Source organism: Ceratina calcarata, unplaced genomic scaffold, assembly GCF_001652005.2.
Source record: "Ceratina calcarata isolate Rehan_Ccalc_2016 unplaced genomic scaffold, ASM165200v1 scaffold569.2, whole genome shotgun sequence".
Taxonomy (NCBI): Eukaryota; Metazoa; Arthropoda; class Insecta; order Hymenoptera; family Apidae; genus Ceratina; species Ceratina calcarata.
In genome coordinates, this window is record NW_017176894.1 from 1,021,667 (window position 1) to 1,040,278 (window position 18,612).

The 18,612-nt window shown below is 44.6% G+C and overlaps 1 protein-coding gene across 5 annotated transcripts in view; it reads left to right on the forward strand.

The window, feature by feature from the left end:
• Positions 1 to 18,612, forward strand: part of unc-13-4A (BAI1 associated protein 3) — a 53,354-nt gene that overhangs the window by 32,565 nt on the left and 2,177 nt on the right. Inside the window, exons 4-26 of one of the 5 annotated variants that reach the window (XM_018032204.2) lie at positions 6,319 to 6,490; positions 8,891 to 9,052; positions 9,536 to 9,602; positions 10,171 to 10,360; positions 11,193 to 11,339; positions 11,440 to 11,484; positions 11,777 to 11,933; positions 12,105 to 12,308; positions 12,650 to 12,808; positions 12,915 to 13,084; positions 13,141 to 13,248; positions 13,324 to 13,473; positions 13,612 to 13,663; positions 14,266 to 14,307; positions 15,684 to 15,829; positions 16,126 to 16,342; positions 16,541 to 16,615; positions 16,700 to 16,813; positions 17,108 to 17,323; positions 17,486 to 17,701; positions 17,772 to 17,966; positions 18,056 to 18,300; positions 18,395 to 18,603. In XM_018032204.2, the coding sequence (XP_017887693.1) occupies positions 6,319 to 6,490; positions 8,891 to 9,052; positions 9,536 to 9,602; positions 10,171 to 10,360; positions 11,193 to 11,339; positions 11,440 to 11,484; positions 11,777 to 11,933; positions 12,105 to 12,308; positions 12,650 to 12,808; positions 12,915 to 13,084; positions 13,141 to 13,248; positions 13,324 to 13,473; positions 13,612 to 13,663; positions 14,266 to 14,307; positions 15,684 to 15,829; positions 16,126 to 16,342; positions 16,541 to 16,615; positions 16,700 to 16,813; positions 17,108 to 17,323; positions 17,486 to 17,701; positions 17,772 to 17,966; positions 18,056 to 18,300; positions 18,395 to 18,603 (3,458 nt within the window). The remainder of the gene's footprint in view (positions 1 to 6,318; positions 6,491 to 8,890; positions 9,053 to 9,535; positions 9,603 to 10,170; positions 10,361 to 11,192; positions 11,340 to 11,439; positions 11,485 to 11,776; positions 11,934 to 12,104; positions 12,309 to 12,649; positions 12,809 to 12,914; positions 13,085 to 13,140; positions 13,249 to 13,323; positions 13,474 to 13,611; positions 13,664 to 14,265; positions 14,308 to 15,683; positions 15,830 to 16,125; positions 16,343 to 16,540; positions 16,616 to 16,699; positions 16,814 to 17,107; positions 17,324 to 17,485; positions 17,702 to 17,771; positions 17,967 to 18,055; positions 18,301 to 18,394; positions 18,604 to 18,612) is intronic. The other 4 variants (XM_018032206.2, XM_018032205.2, XM_018032207.2 and 1 more) reach the window with 4 other exon arrangements.

Sequence of the window (18,612 nt, forward strand, 5' to 3'; positions counted from 1 at the left end):
AAAAGCACGTGACGCCGGCGTCGTTCGTCTAACGGGGGTTTGACGCGCCTCGCGTAATCGCCGCCTCGACGCGTTGTCTCCACGCGAATGCTAATTAAGGCTCGAGAAATCGCGACGGGACACTGTTCCACCGTATAATTGGTCTCTCTGCGACGTGGAGAAACAAAGGAGAACTCAAACGTTCTACTTGCAATTACCGTTTTACACGGTCTCCAGGTCGTGCGATTCATCGTTTGCACAAATTCGTGAAACGAAGATCCAGGCTCGATCGTAAGACACGAATTGATCAGGTTTAAAAATTGACCGTAGGCGACGATGAATCGTGGACGTAGCTGCCTGATCTTAATCCATCGAATTACAATTCGATACGAGCGTGAAGATCGATTACACGTTATACGCGTTATCGTTATGTCGAACGACAGTGGCAGTTCAGATCTTAAATTTCCTTATCAGCGCAATCGAGATTTCCGTTCCGAGTCCGTCCTCAAAGGGGTTCCGATCCTGTGAACCCGACTGCGTGGCGTGAAGGGTTTCGTTCCGCAATTTAATTAAATCGCTCTGATTAAAAGCCGCATTTTGCAACGGGTCATTCGTTCCGCACTAAACCAGCTATTGTTTCGACCTGACCGCTGGGCTGTGCACCGTTCTGCTCGCGTGCCACTTAATTCACGGTGACGTGACACCGTGCAATTTTTTCCTCCTCCCGTTAACGTTACGTATTTTAGAAGTTCTCGCGTACACCCGCTCGTGACGTTCTCTGAACGACAGTTCCTTTTTTAGAACTCGACGAAACAACGAATTCAAAGATCGCTTTAATATAATATTGTAAATATAAAACTCGATTTCACTCGAGACGGTCGTATTCAGTTTTATGCGCATCGTTCTTAAACTTTCCTTTCACAATCGTTAATCGATGAACGTACAACATAATTCTGAATGTACATCTTTCACCGTAAAACGGATTGAGTCTGTTGGTGCTATTCGGTAGAAAATTTCCAAGTGGCAAAGGGAAACTGCTCACGTGCCTCGTGGGGTTGAAATTTACTTGCCTCTTTCCTCGAGGGGTCGAATCCTCTTTCTCGAAATGACGGCTGGGATAAAAATGCGTTGCGCTCACAGCCATAGCCGCGGGGCAGAAATATTCCCGGCGAAGTGAAAAATTCTGTAGCAACGAGCAGGGATTACGCGATAAGAGCGTGCGATACGGTGACTGATATCGTTAACGTCGGAGAAGGAATTAGAAGGAATTTTATCGTCGCATCGATCGTTTCCCCGGGTGCGATTAGAACTTCTGCAAATTCAGATTCACGAACGAGAAAGTTTGCTAAACGGAAGGAAATTAAAAACTTCAACGAATCTTTGACGCGCCTTTAATTTCGTTCGTGAACCGGCAGGCCGCCGCCTTCTAATTTTTATTTCTTAATTACGTCGCTACAATTTCGTTCGAGCCTGCAAGTGTTTTCACGGTGCGATTCCCGGAGGTGAGGCCTAGGTTCTCTAAAAATGGAAAGGGTTGTCCGAGGGTGTATACAGAAGGTCGAGGGGTCGAAAGGTTGCACGCACATGGAGACCGTTTTATCTAGGCAGCGGCCATATCTCTTTCGGGAGCCCTTACCCTCGCACGATCACACCTCCATCAGGTCGACCACAGTCTTGTTTCCATTCTCAGGAAAGTGGCAGGCATCGATCAACCTCGGTGCGTGGTACTCCGCATCGTGTTCCTCGTATTCTCCGTCGTCAACACCCGACGCGTCGAGTCATCGCCTGATCCCTCTCGTCTTTGACAGAGGAATTGATTCAACCGACTCCTGTTCCCTCCCAGTAGATCACGGTGGTTCGTATTCGAAAATTTCTGAGAGGAACTATGACGAATTAAAACTGCACTCGTATGGTACGATGATAAATAATATTTGATGAAAGAAGTCTAGCTCGAGAGATTTTAATCGCGACGGACCTGACCCTATCTATGTAGAAAAGTTCGCGCAATTTCAACCCGAGAGGTGGTCTCGAAGTTGAAAACGAATTTGCTCGTGTTTCGAAGAAAGTTTGCTCATCGTATAACGACAGACGGCTCCGATTCGCCGAACGCTTGCGCCTTTATTTTTTAATCACCTCCTCGTCGGTGAAACGTAATCGAATTTTCCATTAGCTTCTTAAGCATCCGATTCATTCTTCGGCGACATCCGAATTATAATTGATCCGTTAGATTCCTTGATACTCGTCCCGACGTCGTCGATTGCTAATTTATGAGAGTGGCATCGTTTCACGTCTAGTAGACTGTGCGACGTTTTTAAAATGCACGTTAATTAATTCCGATACGCGATACATAATTGATAGATCGTTTCAACGAAGTTCTCATTACTCGTGCCGAGTTCAATTTCGATCGTTGAGTCGTTTAGATCATTCTGAGTAAGGCTTCGTTTCGTACGTACACGCCGACTATTGTTTAAAAGAGAATCACGAAAGGATTTCATTAAAATGGGATTAATAGCTTGCTTGATATAATTGTATTATAATTGGAAACTTCGTTTATTTCGCATCAGGCCGACGAATCGCGAATTTAAGGATGTATTGGCTATACAGTCAATCCCAAAAGAAAAACGCATTTCCTATAATTAAAAAGAAATCAGACGTCGGAAGAACAATGCTAATAATAAATAGCTACGTGCTAAAAAGTATAGAAGGAAATATCTAATTAAGTATTGACGCTGACGAAAAATTATTTTCTCCAAAATTTCGAAAAATGCTTCAAATAAAAGTTGTTTTCCTTGTAATTTCGATATTTAACGAGTTACGTATGATTATTTGGCATTTTATTGATGTTGACAAAATCCGACCATCCACCGTCGAATCTGCGAACTTTTGACAAAAAATTTCGTTTTTCTTCAATAACTCCTAAATTGTTCGTCGTACGGGAAAATTGTATATGACCTTTCTTGTAGAGGACGACGAGATCTACAATTTCTGTATAAAAGTTTTTCGCTAGCATTAATATTTAACGAGTTATTGACGAAAAACGAAAAAACAGTTTTTTGCAAATTACTCGTTAATTATTGACGCTAGCGAAAAAGTTTTACATGGAAATTGTAGATCTCGTCGCCCTCTACAAGAAAGGTCATATGCAATTTTTCCGTAAGTCCAACGGTTTCGAAGTTATTGGCGAAAAACGAAAATTTGGAAGAAATTGAAGGGGTACCCCTTCGAAAAATCTCGGAAAAATCGAAAATTTTTTGTTGTTGTTTATTATTAGCAATGTTCTTCCGACGTCTGATTTCTTTTTAAAAAATGCGTTCCTAAAGTGCATAAACTTTTGGGATTGACTGTATAGCCAATACATCCTTAATATCGTTTTACTCGCAACATTTTGCATGATTTAAATCTGAAATTTCTTGATTTCCCGATCGAAGCAGGAATCATATTTTATTTTTATCAATCATTTCGTTTCATACGCGAATCGATCATGTTCCGCAATTCCGAATTTCTTCGTTCGAATCGTTTTTAAGAGTGTGATATCTTAGTTTACTTACGTCCCCTTTCACGTATCAACGTTTCGTTTCGAGTTTACGATAAAAATCGAACAAGGACGAGGCCGAGATGCGGCAAATGTATTTTTCCTGAAACGTGTCTGTGTCAAGCGTGCTTCCTGAAAGTAATGGAAAAGCCACGGGAGTGATCTAATTACCCGTTAATCGATTCCGTTTCGAACAATCGGATTAATGAAGACGTTCTCGAGGGGCGGTTCTCTGGGCAAATTGACACGTTCCACGAAGTTATTCCTCCGCGGGTTTATCCGCTCGATAAATTATGCGCTCGAAGGAACACGACCGGGAAGAACCGAGTCCTGCCACCTTCGATTTCGACGCGTTTAACTCGACGACGCACAAGATCAAATTAAATATTCTATTCGGTTCTTAGACGGTCTGTGAAAAAATCGTATTCGCAGTAGCAATTGTTAAATGGACATCGATCGTCGTCAAAAGATATCGCGTCGTTCACGATATTCGACGAGAGAGACAGAAAAATCGTATCAATTGGAATGAGCAACGGAGACAGGGAACGGTGTCGCGAAACCCGATACGACGTTTGGACGGAGCGACGAAGGAATTCGAATACAGACGAGAATCAGAATGTGCAGAGGAAAAAATGTATGGAAGCGTTGCTCGAGTCCGAGTCACTTATCATTTGTATCTCGACGCCTCGGCGCTCCCCTTTGAACTTATCGAGTCTTACCCGATCTCTCGATGCAGCGACGTCGCGTCGTCCCCGTTTCGATCCGCGGCAACAGATGCCACGTACGTCAAAGAGGAGAGCGAGAAACTAGGCAGTGAACGAGAAGTTCTTGTTATACGACGAGAAATATCGCGTTCTAACCGTTCCCCGCATCGAAATTCCATTTCCCAGTCAGAGATACTCTTTGTACCACGGTTCTCAAATAAATTAAATGAACCACGCCCCTGGGTTTAGAGAAATCTTTTGAAACTGTAACGACGAACGACTATCGAATAGAATCGCAGCTTCTACCTCTTCGAAACTCTTAATGGAGAGGAAGACTTGAAAACTTTTTAAAATTACGAGATCGTGAAAAAAAAAAACACGATTAGCTTGTTCCTATCGACTCAGACGCATCGACGGTTGAACGCTGCAGATTCAGCTGCGAATGTCTTCGTACCAATTGTTGATTCGTGTAATTTATTGGGCAAGTTGCACGTTCTCGAGTTAGCGGGATCCACGTTCCCGGTTCTCACTGTGAACTTCCAACTAGACATGACCGTTGGGAGAACGCGCGTGGGAATCGAAAAGTTTGAAGGGGAGGGTCGGATTCGAGATCCACGGTCGTTTATTAATAACAATATCCCGGCGGACCTTAGCCGCTTTGTATAAATTAGCGCAGCAGGCCGTGGTCAACAAGGTGAACGCGGCTTATTCCTGAAGTTAACGAGGCCGTTCTTTTTTCCCCTTTCTTTTCCATTCGCGTCTAGTCGCTCCAAGCCTCGATTCTTCCGTCTTCCAATTTTATTTTTCTCCCGTTTTAATCCCGTTGACATTTCTCTTGATTCTTGAATCATTGACTCGCTTCCTTCTCGGTCACTCGACTCCATCCCGTCTTCAGTAGAATTCGTAAATAAGCAAAATTCTCAAATGACATTGTTCGTACGAAGCTCGAAATCGTAGAAACGATGGGACACTCGTTACGTTTGAACGGAATAAAGGAGAAAGGAAAGAAAACGTCGTCCTCGGGTCTAATTTAAATCCTGAAGATACGACGTCTTCCCTCAGGGACGATACAGGAAACGGGAAGAGGAGTTTGCTCTCGTGTCCGATTAATCGAAACGCACCCCTTCGACCTTGTCGGAAATATTCCTCCCATTTGACTCACCCCTTCGCTTCTGCCGATAAGGACATGCTGAGGACTCGGGTGGTCGAAACTTTTCACCTTTTGTACCGATTTTACAGTTTCGTGACAATGGATTCCCCCTTTCTCCCAAAAACAATGAATACGATCGTTTAATAATGACTACTCCGTGAATAAAATTATGCATCGTCAAACTGACAGAAGCGAGAACGGTATTGGCAACAGTCGAAGTTAGACGCTTCGTCGAACGTTAATTAAAAATCGGAACTGATGAAAACGCGTCGACGATCACGTGAACCGGAAGCACTCGCGATTTCGACGAGTGGGCCTCCGTTAAAAGGCGCGAAATCGAATGGCTCGTTTGGTTTTACCCTTTTCAAAGGGAGCAATTTCCAAATTGCAACGGAACGTGTTACCTCGTATCGTTCGCGGCAGCCAGCACGGTGCATTAATTAAGAAAAGGAAACGCGCGAGGGGCAAAAAGAGGCGAGCACGGGAAAAAAAGAGCACGGAAATACGTCGGCTGATCAATATTACTGCAACGACGTAAAAAAACCCAGGCGTACACGCAAGTGCGAGGTTGAAAGAACGAAACGGGAATACGCGATAATTAGACGGAGCCGTGTTTGCCCACCGATCATTGTCGTTCTTCCGTTACGATTTTCTTATTCCTTATCGTCGAATCGCCGCGGAACACGCTCGGAGTTTTTAACCGTAATGCGACAAACAATTTTTCATTTCAGAGACGAGGAACGGGGGCGTGATGACAGATATAGAATTGCGTATTGCAACTTTTTAATTTTAATTTTAATTGTTCCTGAGGGACACATAAAAATTCAACGAAACATAGAATCGCTTGCAGTCGTTAGTATAGTTTAGAAATTGTTTCTTGTCCGTTTTCAACAAACGAGCCTGTAGAGTGGGAGCAACAAGTGCGTGACGAAAGACGGATTGATCGTTTCCAGGGTTCAAGAGACGGATGGGTCGTTCTTCGAGAGTTTCACAGCGCTGTCCTGGAAGCAGCAGAATCGAAGACTAGTGGTGATGCAGGAAGTGGAGGCCAGGGCCAAAGAACCACCGCCGCCGTCCAGGGACAGCTTGACGTCCTCGCAATCCTATCGTTTCACCAAGGACGAGGTAAATGACTTTAATCCTAAGAGCTTTATGCCGAACGAAATTGTCCAAGGACCGCTTGTTCAGTTAACTTCTTCTTTAACCCTTTCGGTACGAGCGCTCTTTCCGCCGCGACACTCCCGCTGTACGAGATGTCCCGCCGAAAACGCGCACATGCCGGATATATCCGGCGCTCGTCCACACAGGTCACACATCAGATGGACGCCGGATATATCCGGCACCCGTACCGAAAGGATTAAATACGAATTTTAGTTCACATTTTATTGTACGAAATATGAAAGAATTTGGACATTTGTGATTCCAAGAAAAACATTGACGTTCATCGTTAAAGTCAACACGAACCTCGATTCGCTTCAGGGATTGTATGTTTGAACTGCATCGAGAACGTGAATTTCCAATTAGATTCTCGTTCCATGCTGTTCGCTTATGTTAATGCGTCTCGTCTATGATATGATATGAGTAAAGTTGTCCGCTACCTCGCACAGTAATTCCCTGTACTGCAACAATTCCCCCGGTACTCGTTTCTGGTTAGATGCGTCGCATTTGAGTTGATCCTACCCTTTCACAAAGTGGACAATGCCCACTGTGTATAGAGGGATTATGAGGATACTTGCTGGACGCTACTCTAAATCGTTCTGTCTGCCGAATTCAAAGTCAAATACGATTCCGCGACGGAATGAAGTGATACTCCGAACGACGTTAAACTTTCACGACGTCGTTTCAGACGATTTACAATCGCTTGGTTAAAGTTGTATGAATCCTCACATAAAAACAATGACGGAGCATTGAAATTTTAACAGATACTAAATCATCAAATTATAAATTCAAATTGCATCAATAAAACATCGTACAGGATTTTAGAAATGTCGAACGACAGAATTTGTATTTCATTTATTAAAAAATATGAATGTAACAATGAGAAAATTTGTATAATTCTTAATGCATATTTCAATGTTGAAATATCTAGTAGATTGCACAGTTATTAAAAGTATTCTGTCTGACATTGAATACAAAGTACTGTAAAGAAGCTGAACGATTCGATGGAACGGTACGTTGTTGGAAAGATTCCTGTGCTCGTAAACCGAGAGCGCCGGGCCGCGGTCATTTATACGATGAAAGCGAGAGTAACGATGAACTAGCTGCACCGAAAGAATAATAGCTGTTCCTGTTTCGCATTTCGAACGGCTCCGCTGTTGGAAAGAGATTCATCGAATCGGCCCAGACGCGGGATTTCTCCGCCTTCCGCCTCGTTAGGAAACCGGAGACGCGGTCGTGTTCCCGGTATTATTTCCCCGGCTCCCAATGAAACGATACGCGATAGAAATTGTGAAAAACGGTGTTCCTCGTCGAGATGCAATTTCAAATATAAATGAATCGACTCCAGTAATGAAACGTATAAAGAGGCTGTCAGCCTCGTTCAAGAACTCAATGTAATAATGATAAAAAAAATTTCATTGCACTCGCAGAATTCTTTTCAACGGGACACGATCCGTCGGGAACGTTCACTGCTCTACAAATTCTGACTTTAACTTTGGAAATGTTCTTAGAGCCGGAAAGTTTATCAGCGAAATCAGGTGTAATTAGTATCGTAAATGGAAACTCCGGCGGTTCTTGCGGAAGGAAAAATGGTCCGCGTAAAGCCCGAAACCTTACGGACGTCGGCCCGCAGTGGTACAGCCCCGTTAATGGTCAGACGATCCCGCGGAACTCGTTCCCCGTAAATTCCTCGCATTTTTACAGCTTTGTCTGTTGAGCTCCGCTCTCATTTTTACACGCCGTTCCGTCGTTCCTCTTTTATTACGCTGTTAGTAGAAAAATAAAATGGTGAAAGGTGGTGGAAAATTAGGTGAAAAATGGTTCATATAATAGAGTAAACTCTTTCCTGCTCGCTCGATGATACATTACTCTTCACGTTTTCAACTTCGAAACCATTTGTCATTTAATATGCTTGCGTTTTAACGCTGGAAACATAATCATTAGAGAACGGGAACGTTTAAATATTTTTATCCGTATACAAATCAGTATTCGTAGAACAAATTGCACGTGTTTCAGCACGATCAGAGCGTTTACAACATAATGACCGCGTACGTGGAAACGTAGCTTCCTCTGTTAAATAATGAATCACAATGTCCAATTCTAAAAAAAAAAAAAAAAAAAAACAGAACACGGCGTACAACATCAAAGACCGTGGTGATGAAAAATGCGTGGAGGAGGTGCTCGGGCGCGCGTTAATGCCCGGGGATATTTTTCATGAGTAACGCGAGGACAAAGCGGAATTACGTTTCTCTCGGGACGCATCGCGCATTGAAAACGACGGTGCGTCGACTTGATGACGAGAGACCGAGGGATTTGCCGTCGACCTGGCCGAGAATTACAGTCGGCGTTTAAAACGCGTTGTTCCAGCAGCTGTACACGGAGGTTCTTTACACTATCGCAAACACCGTGGGCGCCAGCACCGGACAGTACGCCCATTACAAAGAGGACCTTTATAGGTACGCGCAGGAGGCTTTCGGTGTGCCACAGGATCAGCACCGGCGATGCCTCAGCATTGCATCCGAGGAGAAGGTAAAAGATACCGTCGTTCACCTCGCTTGTGAAATGATTTAATTCTCGATCACGACAAGGACTTTAATTAGAAACTGTATCGAAACAATTATTACCCGTTCTCTGTATTTTTTATGTACGTATAACCAGCGACCCATTCGGTGTTCCATGGAAAAATTACGTTTATCGACGAACAGAGAGGAGATTATTAAATTCTTGCATTTTACGAATAATCCATCCTGCGTTCGAATTGAAACGCAGTTATACTCTAATAACAGTGAATTGAAACTTGAAACGGCAATGCCGTTCATTATGACCGTGTTCGATATTTCCCCGGGTCCGTCAGAATTACTCAGATGAATTTCATCGTCGTTGCAGATTTTCATGCGAATTCGGACGTTCATAGCAGGAATATAAAAATCTACATTTTACGTTTAAATTTCTTACGAATGCATCGAGTCTGCGGCTCACTGTTTACTCGTTTTCGTGAATTTTTCCTTCCAGCCGCCCATTGTCGTTCTAAGCGTGGTGGTAGTGGAGGCGGAAGGGCTCGAAGCGAAAGACGCCAACGGTGAGCACTTTGTTTATTCAATTACACAGCTTTGGTCCAAAATGAATTTTCCGTTAAACCCCGCGTAAGCCAGTCTGCGTCGTTAATTTTGACGCGAGAGCGTTGTTTTCAATAATTTTAGAACCTGCCGCAAATTAAGTGATTACGGCCACGGTACGTCGCGGTCGTTCGACCGATCGATACTAGTTTGCCGAATCGTGTTCGTCCAGAATTTGATTATCGTCTAATTTTCCAGCGAAGAATCCTCCGTTCTGCTTGATTCTGTTAAAACTAAAATAGCTGAGCGTCCCACATCTTGAATACATGAATATACATTTTCATCAAAATAAAGATTGCCCTGTGTACAACGGGGCGTCTCGGTATACTGTAATAAGGAACACGTTTCTGAATTCCTCTATGAAATTTCAATATTAAACTAATGAAATAACTTCGAAGCTCGTCGAGGAACGAAATAAATCTTGCGTGTTTAACGGGAAACATCGTAATAAATAAATTGAGATGATTTTGCATTTTTAAGAGGCGGGGGAAATTAGTTTCGAGCGTTCATCAGATTCCGTGTGTGCTTCAGGATTCAGCGACCCTTACTGCATGCTGGGCATCCAACCGGGAAATATGGGCGCGCCGTTGAGCCCTCAGACGAATTTAACGGCGCATTCACCGCACACACCACCGGCATCCCCTAGACAAGCGACTCGCGCCCTCTCCGACGGCGGTGAAACCGAGAATTCGCATCACGAGAAATTGCGCAAGCATCATAGGTAAGTTAAAAAATCGATCACACGTCCGATCGACTCCTCGTTGATCGATCGGTCAATGGAATGCGACGTCTGGTCGCCGTATCGATCATCGTATAAACATCGTGTCAAGAACACTGTATAAAACCCATTTGAACGTTCTTCGACGTACCGTCGTACAGAAAATACTGATATTACATAAAAATCGAAGAACGACTGTTATATTTTTTTAAACGCGAAACTCTTGTTGGTACGAAAACCGGATCGGGTATCGATTAATCCCTTTTAAAGACGATCGAAGGAGACTCCGTAAGGCGTATCGAGTTGACGCTCGCACAATGCGAACGCGATAACAATGACCGGTCGCCGGATGCGACGACTCGCGTCCCGGGGACGCGAGACCAGACAGAATAAGACCGCGTCGCGCGTTCCTGGGCTCTGTGTTTCCCCATTGTCTCCTCCGTCGCGTTCGAGGAAACGCGGTTGGCTACGTGAACGCTTAAATCGTTTCGACCACCTGTTAAAAACAGTTTGTGTGCGATGCCGAACGTGGAGAAGCTAGCCAAGAAGCGAATCCAGAAATTGTGAGCATTCCTGTGGAAATCGAATATCACAGATTTGAAAATTGCACCCATTCATAGAATTCGTAAAGGAAATTGATACAGCGTCATAGAGATTGATGATCATAATCGAAATTATCGAAGAATTAATTCAAATGAATCGCTAGAACATTTTTTGAACTTGTGTACAGAGAGACGAAGATCGTCTTATTAGTGACACCTTGACTGGAAAATTATTTGTGTCAAGAACCGTTGTGACCGTTTCAGAATGAATAAGGGTCGCGTTTGGAAATTAGTTTCAGATTGTCATTCAAGCGGAAGGAACATTCGAGCAGGCGGGAGCACCGAGAATCGTTGAGCGGAGCTGTGCCAGCGAAATACATACGCGCGACCACGGTGAAACCGCACACTCTGAGCCCGCGATGGAACGAGAAGTTTCGTTTGTAAGTGGAAACTACGTTCCCAAAAGACCGCTGGTCTTTTTACAAGAGAAAGTCCACCGGAACCGAGTCGCAATTTTAACTTCTGCCCGTTTCGTTCCAGCGATATCGACGATATCCACACGGATATCCTGCATCTAGACATATGGTGAGTTTCACGAATAATCATTGTGGTCGTTCGATGTGATTAAGATCTGTTCGAAGACGGACAGGCGACGCTTATCGTTTACAGTACGAGTCTTGTCGAATGAACCTGACCTGATTGAACGGAACGGGTTCATTCATTTCTTTTAAAATAAATTACACGATTTTTGGAAGGATCGCAGTTCGAAATGGATCGTACAATATTCGAAAGAATCGTGACGATGCATATAGCGAATCGAGATCGGCGTGTTTTCTCGTCGGAAGTGTTTGTGTTGTCCTGACAGACATAGTTTCAGGGACCACGACGACGAGTCCTCGGTATTCGACGCGGTGAGCAAGCTGAACGAGGTGCGAGGCGTCAAGGGTCTCGGTAGATTCTTCAAACAGATCGCACAGAGCGCGAGATCCGGGGGCCAAGACGACTTCCTCGGCTGCGTGAACATACCCCTTCAGGTACCACGATCGACTCCTTTCTGATCCCACGTACCTTCGTCACGTTCCAAGTTAAAGAGTACGAAGCATCGCTCTATTATTAGAGCACGTGAAAATTATTTTAGAAAGCTAAACCATAATTTTCCGTTCCTTCTTTATTTTCCTTCGTGTCGCGACGTGGTGTGTCGATAGGATATTCCGAGCACGGGGTTGGATCGATGGTACAAATTAGAGGCAAGAACGCAACGAAGTACTATCCAGGGTAGAATTAGATTAAGGCTGTGGCTATCGACGAGAGAGGACAGGGGAACCTCCGAAGAGGACAACTGGGGCGAACTGCGGCAGCAGGAGAGACTGTACACGGTCTTCCTTCACCACGAGATGAACAAACAAGGGGTAGGCGAATTAAAAAATATTTCATACGTTCTTTCTCGCATGTCCTTTATAATCCTTCGTACGTTCTATTCAGACCACTAGACTGATCTTCGTGCAAAGTAGAACGTTCCGTGCACTAGCTTTTTACATTTCTATGTGTCCCATTCAACCTTTCCTGGATATAGAACTCTTTGATAAACGCGTAGAATCGTCGGGCCACAGACGTTACTTTTACTTGAAAAATGCAATTCATTTCGTAGCTCTCTGCTAAAGTAATACGTTCCCTGTGCGACCACCCTTCTCTTTCGTCTTAATTCCATTTCCACTCGCGTAACGACGTCGTTTCATCTTGTGCGATTCAGGAAGACTTCACTGGTGAATTGCCACAAACGGCACTAACGATTCTTCATCAGCACGCCGTCCAGGGCGACGTCACCGAGCTCCAACAGACGTTGGTCAGATGGGTGACGACGTCCAGACAGCCAGCCTGCGATCCGAAGATCCTCCATCGCCTTCTTCAGGTTCGTCCCGATTCCCGTTGTCGTAATATTGTTTCACGTCGTGCTACGAGCCACAGATTAAACGTTGGCCCCCGTACACAAGAAAACTCGTTTGACTCGCGTTTAGGAGTTGGACAACGTGTGGCACACGGACACGCTTTCTCGTGACGAGGGACAATGTTTGGCCGACTCGTTCAACGAGTTCCTCGACATCGCTCTGAGGAGAGTTCGTCAACACCGAGTGCTCTACCCACCGTTGCATCGGCCGTCAATCGCCAAACTCGATTACCTTCTCAGGTGCGTCTCTAAAAATCGTCGGCCCGATTCGAAATACTGTTCGGTTTCTTCTACAGATGTTTAGGTCTGTTGTCGAATATGAAAGCCTTCCGAGCCTGTTGTCCGTTCAACAAAGAAATCCGTGGGGAGATAATCACCGCTCTTAGAAGAGGAACCCTCGAATGGTTTGTCTCGCTCGTAAATGAAATAAAAAATGTCTACGACGTAGCCTCGAATAATCGAACTCCTGATCGACGAAGGTACGAGGACACGACGCAGCTGACGATGTGCTACGACAAAGAGCCAGATCAGGACGCGGACAAAGTCCTGCAGGACTTCACGAACTTGGTGACCGCGTTACTGGTGGATCTGGAGCAAGGACTCACTTATTACAACAGTCTCTTCGAAAGGTGAGCGACTCGAAATTGATCGTCCTCCAGTGATGAGAATTCTCATCGATCACGTTCATTGGCATGGGACACAGAGTTCAATCGCGGTTCACACTTTTCATTTATTGAACGTGGAAAACGATAATTGTCGTGTTGCAGCACAAACGGCGTGCCATACTTCTCGGCGGTGTACAAGCAATTGGACAAACTGGTAAGTGATCGAAATCGTTTAAGAAGACGAGTGGTTCCGGTCGATAAGACGTGTCAGAATAAAATACATCGTTATCGAAAGAATCTCGATGGAAGATATCAGAGCACACAATACACATGATTATATTTTATTTCACTGTTTCCTGAAGCTGGATGTGCTATGTTTGGCTTTATGCTTTCTTAAGACGTCGATCGTGTTTGATTCGTCGTGTCAGTTCGATTCAGCAGTCCCGAACGGAAACAATTAAATATCTGAGTAAACGGAGATAAATGAAGCTAACTGTTGGACGCGATATCGCGATTAAATGCTAATTCGGTCGACGTCCTTGCATTGAAATGACTACAGAACATATTACCCTTTATCTATGAGGTGTCTCTTCTTCGTAAAAATGAATTTTAAAAATTTTACGTGACACGGTGGAAATCCGATGCGGAAAGGAACAGCGTCCCACGATGAACGAGAGTCGAGTGAAAAGACACCCTGTAGATAAAGGAATCGCAGTGATCTGAAGTCGAGGCGAGGAGCGGACGACGGGGAAAAGAATATGTTTGTTACCGTTCAGGTCATCGCGATCTTACTGTACACGAGATGTTTGTCCATAGCTGGCGGAACACGTGCCGAAACACATGGAGAACACATCCGAGGTACTAATTTCATCGCCACCACCAACTATTAAAGAGAATAAATAAAACGACCCTTCCTCTCTTCTCTCTTCTATTCTTACGTCTCTTCTACTTCTTCTACGATATCCTCGTATTACATGTTTCACGACATCGAGTCCAGTAGCCAACAGTTTATTGAAATTCACACCGACGATTCAGTAGATGATTAAACGAGTAACGATTTAAATTATTCGTGAGCGAGTGAATGAAGCCTCGTCGCGTACGTAGGAAATTGTTTGCCACAGTTTTCTTAACAACGCTCGAATCGACGATGTGACGCGAAAAGATCGATGAACGATCGTGAATATAAAGATCGACGATCGAACAATCTTACGCTTCATGGTCGAACACTCGTTTACTCCTACACCTCCGTACTTTCGTTCGTTTCACGTGTTTTCACCGATCTCTGTGGAACACTTGCATGTTCCGCGCGGTGTTCATTTCTCTGACACGCACCGATGTTTCATTACTGCGTACATTCCCCGTCCAGTGTTCCATAGAAATCAGGGATTTCATCCGAAATAGACTCGAGCAAATTCGGATCGAATTCGATTTAAGAAACTTCGCCAGATTCGATCCCATTTTCATTGAACGTCCAAGTGGAATGCATATAGTTCTTCAGCTTATCTTTCACGGAGAATGACGTCGATTTTCGTGGACGGCTGATCTACTTCCAACTGCATGCTCTTCTGTTATCTGTAGATCGCCTGCTAGAATGTTGCATCAGACGTAGAAAATTAATTAAATGCATTGTGAAACCACATAGAAGTTTGGTTGAACGAAAGGTATTTTAACAACGGTGCATGATTTCGTTGTCGTATTGAACATCGTTATCGTTGCACCATTGAAGATTAGACGAATCGATCCGAAAGAAAGGATTGGATTTAATCGTGATCAGTCGACATGTACAAAAGCTCCCGGATCGATATTTTTATCTTGCACTTTCAGCGATGTGCTTCCTGCGCACAGACACTCAAACGTTCTCCTCGAGACCCTGTCACCTTCCGTTATCGCCCTTTTAACATGATCAAACCCACGACCTTCTGTCTCCGTAGGGTGCTTTTACGCAAGCTTCCCGTACGAATCCGACTTCTCGTTCTAACTCCGATTCGTAATAATAAAATTAGAGACCTTGACATCGAAAAATTCGAGTGCAAAATTGCATTGCTCGTTCATTAATGATAATTTCGAACAGCTCGAAATTATTCTACGTCTCGAGGACTCTGGCATCTGTTCGTAAGGAAACTTGCAGGAAAGATTGACTAGGTAGAAATAAATTTCACCCAGTAAAGCATCAGTAGAACCCGGAGGGTAGATCTCTGGCATTGGTTTCAATTGGAAAAATCTGAACTCCATAGATGCAAAACGAGCTCGGGGCAAAGGTCACCACGGCTTGTCTCCAGCTTCACGGTCAAAACGCGGACGAGGAATATGTGCTACCGCCCGGTGCAGAAATTGGAACACCCATGTTCGAACTGTATTTGGCTCTCCAGGATTTCGTCACGTAAATATCAATCGGTTCACAGAATTCGTTCCGCGTTGTAATTGATTCCAATAAAGTTTAAAAAAAATTCTAGACGATTCAGAACTACAGTCTGTTGATTTAAAAATTATATATTTTTATTACGAATATCGTGGGTTCACCGGGGAACCTGACGTCTTTTTAGACAAGCCCTTCGATTCGAAGCATTTAATTTTTCGACTCGAATCGGAAGAGAAACGAAACTTAGAAAATCGAAAAGTCGAAATTTTACATACGTTCATCTCGATGTAAGAACGGTATAAGAGGTATATTTTTAGAATGAAGGAGAACCTGCCGCAGTCGGATCATAAAACTTTGGCGATTTGCAAGTATTACGAGTGGTTCCGACCAGCTGTCGACAAATGGTTGGACCTGGCTAAATTGAAGGCGATCCAGCGCGTGAGGAAATCTGCTGAACTCGATCGAATCTGCACCAGCGAGTACATCGTTAAACATGGAACCTCTGCCATCGACGTCACAGCGTGCTTCTATCAGGTAAAACGATACTGTGTGAAACAGGAAAATATGAAGTTCGCATGGTTCACGAAAATACACAGAAGAAGAGCAAATTCTACATTGCAATATTTAAGACGCACGAGACGATCTAAAGTGTATTTTTTGATACCATAAATGAAACGATTGATTTGTCGCTATGGCGAGATCGTAACGATTAGATGTTCGACTCGTTCGCAGATCAAAGAATTCTGGAAGAAATTGGCGTGGCCGGATCTCGTCGGGTCGTACAATCTAGTCCTGAAAGTCGTCGACGTAAGTGATAGACGTTAGAAATTCAGCAAATATTTAAATTCTTCGAATGAATAACAATATGTAAAACGTATCGCGAATGTACAGGCGATATGCAGTTCGGCTGCTTACTACACCGAGCTCACTCATCAGAAATTAGCGGATAGCGGTTACTACGAAGACCAGACGCCTTATAAGACAACTGACGAGGTAATCGCTGAGGTAGAGACCGCTTCGCATTGGTATCACACTGACACTGCTTCGCATAATTAGTTCTAGTATCGGCAACGCTCTGACACGAAAATGCATAAAAATATCGCTGGTCTTGCGTTGCACGTCGTAGTCAGAATTGAAAACTGCATGAGCAAACAGAAATGCATCTGCCAGTAGTCTATTCGATATTGTACTGACTCACTAATGATCGATAAATTAAAATTGCACCGAAGGAACATTTTACACTGGATGTCGCGTATCGGCGAATTTCTATTATCGTACGGTTTGATGATGGTTGAACAGATGTGCGTGGCTGTCAACGGTCTGGAGTACGTTCGACGCTGGCTGCTGACTCTGAGCGAGGAGCTCATGGTCGAGAAGATACTGAACGCCTTGGAGTGTCAGGCCGGCGATTCCGCACGGGCGCAGTGGAGAACTGCTCTGGCCTCGCCGTTGGAACAAACACCAGGACAAATGCTGTTGTTCATCAATCAAATTACCTCCAGAATCGGCATGAAGGTCAGTGATTAAAACGTAAAAATCTGATGCAACGTTTCACGAGATGCTCGATGGAACGATTCGTACGACGATCGACACAGAAAGGATAATTTGAACATCGATTTCGTCCGACCGTATTCTCTTTTCTCTCGAGTCGTAAATCAAACACGATTGAATTTATAGATGCGACCGCCGTTGAAGAAGGCGATGTTCCATCTCGCGTGGTCGCCGGACAGCTTGCCCACTTCAGAAGCGATCGCACCGCTCCTCGAGTACTTAGACATGCACCTGGTGGTGCTGAACACGTCTCTGCTCGCGGTGAACTTCAACCGGATGCTTCAAGACATCTGGGAGGTGGTCCTCGCCGAGCTCAGCAACCAGATGGACGGGAACGCTGGCGTGAGTGCAGATTCGTCGAATACCAGCGACCTCGTTCGAACCAACCATTTCATGTGAAATTTCTTCTTAGGACAAGCCAGCTATGTTCTACGAAAGGCTTCACGAGGCGTTGGACCTGTTGATGAAGTTCTTCCATGAAGATGAAAAGGGTCTGCCGTACGAGACGTTGCATTGTCAGAGCTTTTTGAACGTCGAGGAGCGGCTTCAGTATCACAAGATGGACACGAATTTCCTGATCGATCGATTCCATCGACAGCGACTCATGGTGAATATTCGGTTTCTCACGTTCCGGACAGTTTCATATGTTCTCGTTACCATTTTTTAATGAATGCGTCGAACGAATTCATTTTCCAGGATCAACAGAACACCGTCTCCACGGAATACGGCGTCTTGACGGTAAGAGCGTACCTGAACCACGACTCCCTCTGCGTGGAAGTGATAAGCGCCAGGGACGTGATACCGTTAGATCCGAACGGTTACAGCGATCCGTTCGTAATAATCGAACTGCTGCCGCGACGGATCTTCGAGCCCTGCGCCGAACAGCACACCAACGTCAAGAAGAAGACGTTGAATCCCATCTTCGACGAATGCTTCGAATTGTAAGTTTCGTCGGACAGTGACCCGGCAGGAATTAGTTTCGGCTCGGGATCGAAATCATTTTCTAATTTATCGATTCGCGCGTATCGTCAACAGCTCCGTGAACGTGGAGCAGTGTCAGAGCCCGGATGCCATGGTGTTGTTCACGGTGATGGATCACGACGTGCTAACGGCCAATGATTTCGCCGGCGAAGCGTTCTTGGGATTGAGCACGATACCCGGCGTCACGGATACCAACGCCAGCATAGACAATTTTCACGGCCTCAAGTACACGGAGCTACCCCTGATGCATCAGAAGAATCGAAGTAAGCATC